Genomic DNA, 12278 nt, shown 5'->3' on the forward strand with positions numbered 1-12278 from the left:
CTTCCCTTCTAAAATTAAATTTCTTCTCTACTTTTTTGAATTCATTAAAACCAATGTCATAAAGAGAATTTGATAAAATGTTGTCTACTCTAAGAAAATAAAAATAATAAATTTCTAAGTAAATATATTATAAGTCTTTGAATCAACCCACAAAAAAAAAAAAAAAAAACTCCCTAGGTCAATCGAAATGCCAATAAATCATTAAAGCTAATGTCATAAAGAGAATTTGATAAAATGTTGTCTACTCTAAGAAAATAAAAATAATAAATCTCTGGGTAAATATATTAGAAGTCCTTAAGTTAACCTGCAAATATATTCGTATCCAACGTTAAGTAGACAAAACGATTTTCCCAAAACCATCCCAGTCTGTGTACTTATGCATATTTGCCCGTGATCAGGATACGAATTTTCTCAACTCAATGGATTTGATTAATTGAAAATACAGCAAGAAAATTATGAAAAAAAAAAAAATAATAATTTGAATATTAGTATGATAGAATCTCATATATATTAATTTAATTTGTTAATGTCATGTTGTACTTTCTAATGGAATATTGGAAGAGATGACAAAATTCATCTTTTTCGATAATAAAGTAAAAAACAATGTAAACATGCATGATTGGGATTTGATCTAAAAATCTATTACTAGAATACTCTCTATATATATATATATATATATATATATCTTGCTAACTTCATGATCTTTATAATCTTTTTGGTTGTTAGCTAATAATATCTCAACATCAAATAAATAGAACATAATAGGAAAATACATGACACTTTTCAAGTTTCGTATCTTCAAGAAAAATATACATAAATTTTTCTCACCATTTTTTCTCGTCCCATGGAAAAGAAAAATGTGCATCTTAACGTTGATAAATAAAGACAATCTCTCTTAGTAGACGTTTTTATCAATTCTCCCATCTCTGCGGTGCTTGTAAGGGTCTTGCATTTTCTGCCCCTCCAAGGCACTAAAAACCCCATAACCATTATTTTCATCATGACCACCACCACCATCATGATCATCAGCATCACTAGGTTGATCAAATGCCAGCAATTCTTCCTCATATTTGATGCTTTTGATTCTCATAGGCATAACCTTGACTTTTTGTTCATGCCCATTAAGAAGGCTAACCACTTCCTTCATGTTGGGTCGCTTTTCAGGCTCACTTTGCACACATAAGACAGTAACACTGATAGCTTGTTTCAGCTGGCTTTCATCAAAATTTCCACGGAGTTTTGGATCAGCAAGATGCTTAAACCTCCCGTTGCTTATGAGCGGCTCCGCCCATTCGGTTATCGTCCTCTTAACCCCTCCGGGCAGCTTTTCTATCGGTTTTCTTCCCGTGACGATCTCCAACAGAAGAATTCCAAAACTGTAGACATGTAACCGGACCTGTTGCCTCATTAAGCATTGAGTATTAGCGTAAAAATATGTGAAATTCAAAATTGGTTGATTGTATGGCTAGTTTAGCTTCGTAGCCTCTTTGACTTGAGTCATTAAGCCCTTAGGGATTTTTTACATCTAGTGCCCTAAAACCATTTGGTTTGGGAGTTACTGGCCTAACACTCGTTACATAGGTCAATTAGAAAGCTTAAGGGAGTTGAGCATTGAACAACCTAAACATAAAAAAATAATAATTAAAAAAAAAAAAAAATGAAGCACATCTTGACTTAAGCCTTGGTTGTTTTCATCTTATTTTGCACTTAATGGAGCATGCGTTGTCTCAAATTTCCATCTATGAGTGAATTGATTTTGAATGTTCTGATGATGTGATTGTGGTTTTTATTTTGTTAAGCATGCTTATGAGTAAGAACCATGTGTTTGCATGGAAATGTTTGTGGGTATCATTGATGTTAAACCCTCACGAGACTTCGCTCATCCTCTAGGGATGCCTAGGGGTTTAAAAGGCTTGTTGCATATGCTAAATGCAATCATCTCTCCCATGACAGCGGATTTATGTTTCATGTTTTGATTTTGTTTTTCATTTTGTTTTGTTAAGGGACTAGCAAAATGTAAGTTTGGGGGTATTTGATGAGTGCCAAATATTGCATATTTTGACCTATTAATTTGCATTTGCTAAGCCTTTAGATTTATTATTTTCTAATGTTTTGTTAGTTTTGGTGTTTTGATGTTTTGCAGGTTGCTAAGGGAAAACTGTGGTATTATAGTGAAAGATGCAAAGAAAGTGGAAAAGTGCATTTTCAGGAAGTTGGATCGAGCGCAAGTCAGTATGCTCGAGCGCACCCTCGCAGCTCTCGGAAACCTTTCCCCACATGACGTATTCGGTTGCTAGGTATCCCAAAGTGCCCTTCACACGGGTAGTCAGGTGGCTTACACCTTCCAGAATAAGCTTTGCAAACCCAAAGTCAGCCACCAATGGTTCAAAATCTTTGTCCAAAAGCACATTACTGGTCTTTATGTCTCTATGAATGATGTGGGGTGTTACCGTATGGTGCAAGTACCTAAATTTATAACATCAATAGAAGGTGAAACTTTGTTACAATCTTTGAATTAATCCTTTGTTTCCAATTGAATAAATTTATCACAAAACTCGTGTATAATTATCATAAAACTGGATGATGTGACAATGAAAATTAGTCATTGAATTAACATTTTTTTTTCCCAAATATTGTTGATCTAAAAATTGAATTTTACTGCCACATTATTAAGTTATATGGTAATTATACAGAAATCTATTAAATAACATTATTCAATTTCTCGAAAATTCAAGGGTATTTTGTAATTTAGCCATCTAAGCGCCCATTGGTGGATTGTGAAGTCAATGTTTGAGAAGTCAACTATGTTTCAGTCAATAATTAGAAGGAGCAGGTTGAACTTACAGTAGGCCTTCAGCAGAGCCAATTGCAATCTTCATTCTCCTCTTCCAATCAATCTGCATTTCGCCGGCGAATTGGCCATGCAAATGAGAGAGCAAGCTGAGATTCGGCATGAAGTCGTAGACTATGAGCCGTTGATCGGTGCCGGCGCAGTACCCCCTCAGACCCAACAAATTCTTGTGCCGAACCCTCCCCAGAACTTCAACCTCCACCGCAAATTCCATCTCCGCCTTCGAATTCATCGCCTTCAACTTTTTCACAGCTATCTAAAAACCATAAACAGCAGCAACAACAATAATGGTGGCCAAATGGAGTACGTTTCACGGGCACATATATAAATTATAGAAGAAATTTTACTTTACACTCATGAATTACTGCGCGTTTTGAGAAGACTTTCAAAATTCAAAAACCCTCAATTTACATTCCTGAATTTTCAATTTCAATTAATTTACTATGTCATTAACTTTTAACAGAAATGCCTAAAAAGATCAAATTACTCTTCGATTTTTTTTTTTTTAATTTTTTTAAAAAAATTTAATTTGAAATTAAAGATAAATTTAGAATTTTATGAAAAAATCAGGGATATAGACGTCATTTTATCATTTTTTTAACGTTTAAAATTTGACAAAAATTGATTGAAATGAAAAATTCATAGGGTTAAATTGAGAGTTTTTGAAATTTATGGGTGTCTTCTCAAAACGCGTTGTAGTTGAGGAGTCTAAAATAAAGTTTTCCCTAAATTATTATAAGCTTAATTAATGAATTACCTGAAGCCCATCAGACGTTTTTCCCCAGTAAACACTCCCAAATCCCCCTTCTCCAAGCTTGTTGTCCCCGCTGAATCCATTGGTTGCCGCATGCAACTCCTTGTACGTGAAAATCCTCCACGAACTGGCGCCTCCGCCAATTGTCGTTATCCTAGAAAAAAGAAACGCTGAAGTTTAATGCTGAATTCGAGTTGAAAAGAAAAAGAAACGTTTGTTTGATGTACCCTTCATCGTCGTTCTCTGAAAAACAGCAGCTTAGGGAGGATCTCTGAAAAACAGCAGCTTAGGGAGGATCCCATGATTTTCGCAACGGTAGGATTTTGAAATTCAGCTCTGCTTCTGTATTGGGTTTTGCTCTTTTAAACCAGAGCAGCGTTTGGTTTGGTCATTGCACTTGTGATGCCGGCCAATCGACCAATTGGCCGGCTCTAACAAATGGGAGGATGTTAATTAATTAATTAAGTAAATGAGATTAAGAAAAAATCAATTAGTTTATTAATTAGCGAGGAATTAAGTAGTAGTTTAAGAGGGATTATAATATTATAACACATGCATTTGGATTTGTTAGGCTTAATTTGTTAAGTACACCAGCCAAATTTGACGTCACATATGTAGAATATCTTGTGGAATGGTCCGTCATTAATGCCAAGTGAGAGACTTTGTAAACGGCTATCTTTTTCACCATCTATTTGAAATCCAGCCATCCAAATTTAATATGACTTGAGTTAATTACTTATGAGGAGCTTAATTATATGATGTATCATTAAGAGTTTAGAGGGGTCAAGAAAAAAAAAAACTACAATTATAAATATGTAACAAAAATTATATATATTGGTAAACAATTAATTTACAAGAGTAATCTAAATATAATAGTTTAGTCAACTTGAATGACCGAAGAAATACTATAAGAAGAATGACAATTTGACAAATCGCAATCATTGATCAACATTTATTAACAAATGATGGTCTCTCAACGTAAGTGTCTCAACGTAAGTACTGTTTGGTTACGTAAAAGAAAAAAATAAAATAAAATAAACAAACATTTGGTCAATTGGTCTCTGAACAAATGATCCGATTTGTATTACACTGATTCATTGTAGAACCTCGTAATTTGTTTCAGCGTTTCTCTCAACAAACGGTGTCGTGTTATTTAAACAGAGCAACTACTAATGACTTAATTAAACGAAGCGTTTCACAAATCGCAATTGGCAACCCGCACTACATTATTTAAACGAATGTTTTGATCAACAAGAGAAAGCTTAAACAATGTGTGTTTTTGTAAACTAAATGCCAATAAAATCCAAAATCTAAATCATCGAACATAATTAAACACAATCATCGAGTTTTCATAAATTTGAAGCTCCAAATTCTTTAAGCAGAAGAATCGTGAGTGTAATGACTTACGAAAATCATTAGCCAAATCTGTCTTATCATCCAAAAAGAATTAATCAATTTTGGAGTTTTCTTAAAATTACTTATAAACTCAGTTTTACCTTATAAGTAAGCGCGTAATTGAAACTTAGTAACTGTGAGTCTCTTTATAAACCATTCACTCTATGTGATTAGGTACTTATTTGTTCACAATGGGATTGAAGTGTTACAATTTCTTCCTTAAAAAGTGGACGTCCTTGTCAGGATCATCACGTCATGCAATTTCATTACCTACGTAAATCCAATATTTTTCATTATCTTTCTATTTTTCCCAAAATCTTTAGCAATCCATTTGAAAGAAGGGCATAGAGAAAAGAAAACATGGAAGCGGCTGTAGGGTTTGAGGGCAAAGAGGCCAGTTGTGGACAGTCTAGAGAATGAGGGGGCGGCGGGTGCCCATCTCGACCTCATGGACATTGAAGCAGAACCTGAGGATGGTTTCAATGAGAGAGCTCTTTCCGTCGGATTGGCCACCTAGGGTGAGATTGCCAGGTTCTCTCTAAAGGCCACTGACATTGCCTTAAGACATTTGTAGGCCTTAAATTGAGACGGGCGAGACGAGGAGTTTGCACAGATGAGATTGAGGTGTTTGTGATAAGGGTGTACAACCAGTTGTGGTTGCAGTTATTCCCCAAACCGCAACCGTAACCGGTTTAGACGGTTATTCATTTTTAAATAATTGTAACTGCAACAACTAGATCGGTTATTGGATAACCCCAACAGCTTGTTATACGATTATTGAAAGCTGGTTATTATTCGGTAACCGCTTTTCATAAAAATTTCCCTTGTCACTAAAATAACTCCCACACCTTCTTGAATTCTTTTCTTTCTCCTCAGACTCTCCCCAAGCCAAAGCCATGGAAGATACATGCACTACGGCAATGTGAGAGTGAACCCATCAAAGGGGATACTAAATTTAGGATTTTGATAAGGACAGAAATCCATTGATATTAATGAAGATTAGATTACCCTAAATTTAGGGTTTTGACGATGATTTGATCATAATGAGATTAATTCATTATAAATTAAGAAATTTGTTGTATTCAAATCATCTGTAAACTCTATAAATATAGCCATTTGTATTGTAATGTAGTAAAAAATGCTTTTAGCGTGTGAACGTGAGCCATAAGCGAAACTACCTGAAATCTGTGTTTTCTCTCTTTTCTTTATCACTCTTTATTATATTCTAGAGGCATGTTTCAATGTTTTCTAACACCCACTTTGGAGTCCAAGGAAATTATTGAGTTTGGAGGAGGAGGGAGTGTGATTGACGTTGTCGCTTTCTAATTTGTTGCCTTGCTCTTCGAAGAATGAGCTCCTCTCGTAAGAATTGGAAGCCACTGTGATACACACCCACAAGGCTGTCATTTATCATCTGGGTAGTCTCCCCACTAACCTTCAACAACCCAACATTATTTGTTCCATAAATTCAATCGACACGGTCCATTTCTAGCCAGATACATAAATCATGTGGAATTATACATAGACTTGTAGTTTTCAATACTTTATATGGAAGAAAAGAAGTGCATTAATTCTTGCCTTCTTTTTTTTTTTCCCTCTTTTTTATTTATTTATTTTTATAGATGATTCTTTGCTATTTGTATGATAGTATGAATGTTTTGATTTGACATCAAGCATGTAATTTAGGTCACAATTATTGGTGCATGCCTCATCCACTTAGAACCCACCATGACTTTTACTTTATATATGAACCATATCTTCAACCACAAGAACCAAGAAATGGATTTTTTTTTTTTTTCTTTTTCCATGGGGATCTCCATTGAGAGATTTAGGGTTTCAGTGAGGTTCATGATGAGGTGTTCATGCAGTCTTTGATCAATTTTCTCAGTAGGGCAGACAAGGACGTCATGAAGTGTAACTCTCAAGCTAACTTTACAGGGAATATGTGATGCTGACTCTAGCTAATGGATATTGCCTGTGATGCCACTCTCGATCATGGTCACGCTTTGAGTTCTTAAAGTGGATTATGAATTGCTAATTAATGTGACGTTTTTTCAACCAAAACAAGACTATATGGTCAAGCAAGCAAAGGGAACAAAGTTTTCCCACTTATTTCTCAGTAGACCACGTCATTAATTAAGACTGACATTATATCGACATGTTAACAATATTGTTTATTGGGCCGTTACCACCACTAATTCGATAATTAGTTGTTTTTTCATTCATTTGTATCCCACGTCAGATTTTTTCCCTTATAAATTTTTATTCCTTATCTATGATTCATTGAGGATGTTCCTTTCATTAGGTTTCTAGGAGAGCTTATCTCTAGGCACATGATGTATTCATTGTCAAATTAGTAGGTCGCTTCTCATTATTGTTATGAAAATATTCCCGCCTCTTTTGCTTTTCTTTGTGTAGGAATCAAGAGTGGGAAAGATCTCCTTGACATCTTCCCTTTATTCCGGGAGTGTACCAGAAGAGAAAAAAAAAATAAAAGAAAAAAAAAAATAAAAGAAACAAGAAGTGGTCTTCGTCCCTTCATCCGTAATGCTAGTTTTTAAATTTATTGATTATTGTTAAATGTCAACGTATACAAAACTTTGAGAAGGAAAGTTCATCTGACAATAACATAAGAAACCACTATCTATTTGTTTACAATTTTGATTCAATAATGTTCCCATTGTATTTATGACAACTTGCCATTATTAAAGCTCTTTTCCTTTTCACTCTTCTTCTCCAAATACAAGAGGTGCCAATATTAATTTCGACCCTTTCCCTACAATTCTACAATATATACGTACGTGCCTGACATTTTCCCTTTTTAAAGTGCAATTAAAATTGGAGCAAAGTAAAAAAGAATTTAGTTTCTAATTCTAGCAAGATGATCACATTTCTCTATCGCATTTTCAATTTTATGTATAGGGTGAAGGGAAATTTTCGGGCAGAGATCTTTAACAATTTTACTGTTCAGATCATTAGCAATTCAGACAGTAAATATGTGAGAGTTCTTATGAGACTTACTTGTCAGAACATGTATCAAGTAGGCCGCCCATGTTTTAGACATGTTCGTACATTTACTGTATGATTTGCTATCAAATTGATTTCATATGCATTCACCATAATCAACCAAGAGAGAGAGATGAAGCAATATTAATGTACAAAGCTGCATATGTGGATTTATGCATTCACCTGAATAAAACAAAAGAAATGGGTGACTCATGGGTGCATTAAAATGAAGAAACTACCTAGATTGGAAGAGGGAATCAACATAAAGTACACATATATAAAGCGCAACCCAGGAAAGAAAGAAAGAAAAAAAAGAGCATCGATCTCTTTATCTTCCATGGGAGATAAACTCGAAAAGCAGAACTTTGCATATGCTTAGGAAAGAAAATCACATACACTTGCCATTCATTAATTTACTATAAAAAGGAGACAAAAAAAAGAAAAAGAATGGGTTCACTTCATTGTTCCAAAGATCGATCGTACAAGGTTCTTCATTTTTTGGGGCTATTACTACTTTTATTCCCTCGCTCGTACAAATTTAAGCATTTATTTTAAGATAATATTTTTAAGGGAAAAGCATTCTCTGCCTGCCGCGTCTCTCTTCCTCCCTTATTTATTTATCGAAATTCTTTTAATAGATTCTCTGTTATTTCATAAATGCGCACTGAATTTTTAAGTGCATGTGATAGATAAATCATGCAATATCTATTGCATTGTGGTTTTATTTTTTTAATTTAATTTTTAATTTTTAATTTTTTAATTTTTAATTTGATTCTCTGGTTATTCAAATTGAGCATTTAATGTGGAATTTCATGACCAATATAACCTATTTTAAATTCAGAACAAAGAAATCAAAATGGGTAAAGTCTATTTATCCCCTTTAAACTACTACCTCAATAACAATATACTCTCCAAACTATCAATTGCGACAATTTACTTCTCAAACTATCAAAACAACAACAATGTACCCCTCAATACTAGCAAAGTGACGAAATTATCCCTATATAATTTTCAATAAGACAAAAATACCCTTAAAATTTTGAAAATAAATTTTAGTATTTTTGTTTTTATTTTAGTAAGGATAATTTTGTCATTTTTTAAAAGTAGGGGTAAATTGTCATTGTTTTGGTAGTTTAGAAGGTAAATTGTCGCAAGTGATAATTTGGGGAGTAGATTGTCACTAGGGTGATAGTTTGAGAGGGTTAAGTGAACTTTATCCGATCGAAATTTATTATAATATCTTCATTTAATGTGGAATTTTACAAAAATTCAGTATGAATCTTCAGCATGAATTCAAGATTCTTTTAGGGTTCATCTGTCTCAATTGTAATTTCAGATGTGAATTCTATAAAAGTTCTCTCCATTTCAATATGGTGAAAAGCTGATAAAAATCTCTATCCAAATAGTAGAGAACCTTAATTGGCTAAGAATGCAGCATCATTTTCTTGGGTGGCTCGCTATTTGAAGCACAATGAGGCACTGTTTCCAATCATTGTTGTGCGTTTACCATCTTTTTCAATTTACACCACCCAATGAAAGTCCAACTATCCTAGCCCATAAATTTTCTAGTCGTGGCTTATATAGTATGATATACATATATATGTGTCTCACCACCATGCTTATGTGTGCAGCTCCATTGCGGTTCACCATTCTCAAAACATACACTTTTGCTTGTGTACCTAAGCTAGAACAAATAATAATAATAATCATAATACTTATTTTGCTTGGCCAACAATTAAAGACCCATTTCCTTTGTACCGACCAGAAACAACACGGTAACCTACTAAGACAAAAATTTAACAATTTTATTGTTTAAATTAATAGAGTAAGGTTATGTATCATCTTTTTATTCTTTTAAAATTTTCTTAAAATTAATGTAACTTTTAAAATTATAATTAAATTTTAAATGAATCATACTTAAATTTTGATTTAATTGTGATTTTAAAAGTCTCATTAACTTTTAAATTTTTTTAAAAAAATGAACAAATTAATAATAACTCTATCAAATTGTGAATTATTATGAGAAGCAAAGTTGAAGGAGAGAGAAGCCAAATAGCCATAAATGTGTAGATAATTAAAACAAAAAAAATGGAGCGAGTTATTAAAGCCTGTGTTTAACAGGTGTAAGGAAGCTGAGCAGCTTCCGTTCGCCGCATCAGGCACTCCTACAGAAACTACGCCTGAATAGCCTTACACGTGCGACTCCCTCTATGACACGCGATCCCACATCCCCACGTATTCTCTTCTGCCTTGGATAATGTCAAATTTCACGTACCTTTTCATTTTCTTTACTCGTTTCTGGATTTTCCCAAAACCAGAATCAAGAAAATTAAAGAGAGAGAGAGAGAGAGAGAGAGGGAGCTATGAAATTATGAAGAACTAGGTACTTCTTCGATCTGATCTCAAAGATATTTACATTTTCCCGAAGAAAAAGAAAAAGGGAAGAAAAAGGAACTACATCCTTGAGAAACCTAAACATGTTTGGGAGCTCATAAATGTGTATCAGTGTATAGCATGAGCTCCCACAAGAAAACCAGAAAAAAAAAAAAAAAAAAAAAGAGATCAATGGGTCTGATCAGCTGAGCCGGAGGTCTGGTCACGATCGTCTCTGTTCTCACTTTGTGGTACCTGAACAACATGATGATCAGTACTACCACCTTGAGGCTTCGCCGGCGGCGCCATTTCCACCGCCTTTTCTTTGTTTTCCCTGCCGCAGCTGCTACAATTATTATCTCCAAAAGAAGACGACCTACTAGACATGGGGGTGGCCAAGAACGTCGGCTTCGCTTCGCCGGCCATAATCACCAAGATTTTCTCTTCAAAAACGGGCGGGGGCTTCTGGGCGTCGTCTTCGCTTTTCCCCTCGCCGGCCTCGAGGTCTCTCTCTGCGGCGCCGTCTCCCTCAAGGTACCCGGAGAGCCTCCAGTAGGAGCATGCAAGGATTAGCAGAGCAAAAGCAATGAGACCCAACATGGCCGCCAGGCCGCCGAACAAGTACGGAACCGGGGAATGCCACGGCGAGTGAGGCTGCGCCCCCACTGGGGACCTGGCGGTTACGTTGAAAGGCTCTCCGGCAGCCATTGCAGGACCTTGATCTAGCGATTGATCGGCCGGAGACGGAGAAGAAGAGGAGGAGGAGGCGAGGGTGGTGGGTTGAGAAGTGGGGGAGAAACGTATTTATAGAGAGGAAAGGAGGAGAGCGTGGATGGTGGGGTGGATTTGTTTTTGGTGATTAATGTCGTCATAATGCATGAAGTGGGGCCATCGGGGGGACCCGCAGAGTTTTTCCGATGGGATATCTATGAGAGCAGTGAAACGCACTCAGGGGCACATTAATAATGGTGTAATGGCGTCAGAGAGAATGGAATCCTGGGACGTTTGGCAGGAAAGAAAAAGAAAAAGAAAAAGAAAAGAGTTAAAGGAAAAAGAAAAAGAAAAAAGAAATTTGTGTTTTAGTTTACTACTCCCACCACACAAATGTTGTAACTTTAAGGTTTAACGAGAGCGGTGGAGTGCCATTGAGGGGTTTGATTGCTCTTGTTAATGGGATTTTCGTGTGTGTTTATGTGGGGGTAAGAACAGTAGAATTGAATTGAGAATAGAATAATGGAGGCCACAGAAATGGTTTCTCACATTCCATCATTGCCTTGTGACGTGATCTAAATTTGGGCCATGTTATATGATCATATGTAATTAGGAATGTTCCGTCTCCGTTTCATCAACAATAATGAGGTGGACCCATATAAATTTATTGTTTGGATAAACATCAAATTTATTCAAAATTATGGCCATGACGTTACGATTTTAAGTGTCTCATATAATTTGTATACAATTTTAACCATGTGTATATAAGTTTTTGATCACTCTTTATTTGCAAGTCGGATTTTAATGATGAGTTTTACTCAAAGTTTGCATATTTTTTTATGAGAGATAGCCCCCATGTCGAGTATGTGGTCAAACTCAACTCGTTGAGTATGGTAAGATTAAATGGATGGCAGCTTTGTATTCGAGCCATGAAAGGGGCAATTTATAGGTTTGATTAAAATGTTTTATTACTATGTATGTGTATCGTGTTAAGTTGTCGAATACCGATAGATTAGTGAAGTTGTCCAAACAAAAAGGGTTTCTATTTGTAGATGTTTGCTGTGAAGCGTAGTGGTATGTTTCGATAGTACATGTCCGACCCACATAAATTAAGTACAATCTTAACTATGCATGTGTATAAAAGTTCTTGAGCACTCTCTCTTTGCAAGTCGGTTTTCAAAAGTGAAT

General features: G+C 35.2%; 2 protein-coding genes across 2 annotated transcripts; both read right to left on the bottom strand.

Annotated features, from left to right (window-relative positions):
• Window positions 1-895: 895 nt before the first annotated feature.
• LOC132190973 (PTI1-like tyrosine-protein kinase At3g15890) lies at window positions 896-3997 on the bottom strand. Its single transcript, XM_059605997.1, has 6 exons — window positions 3974-3997; window positions 3833-3876; window positions 3609-3759; window positions 2845-3107; window positions 2252-2466; window positions 896-1386 (listed from the first exon to the last, which is right to left on the bottom strand). The coding sequence occupies exons 1-6, from the start codon at window positions 3995-3997 to the stop codon at window positions 896-898; spliced, it is 1188 nt and encodes a 395-aa protein (XP_059461980.1).
• Window positions 3998-10375: 6378 nt separating this feature from the next.
• On the bottom strand, window positions 10376-11171 carry LOC132190056 (protein GLUTAMINE DUMPER 2). Its single transcript, XM_059604936.1, has one exon. It carries the CDS (start codon window positions 11085-11087, stop codon window positions 10569-10571), a length of 519 nt encoding a protein of 172 aa, XP_059460919.1. The 5' UTR covers window positions 11088-11171; the 3' UTR covers window positions 10376-10568.
• Between the last annotated feature and the right edge of the window lie 1107 nt (window positions 11172-12278).

Source organism: Corylus avellana, chromosome ca8 (assembly GCF_901000735.1).
Source record: "Corylus avellana chromosome ca8, CavTom2PMs-1.0".
Classification (NCBI taxonomy): Eukaryota; Viridiplantae; Streptophyta; class Magnoliopsida; order Fagales; family Betulaceae; genus Corylus; species Corylus avellana.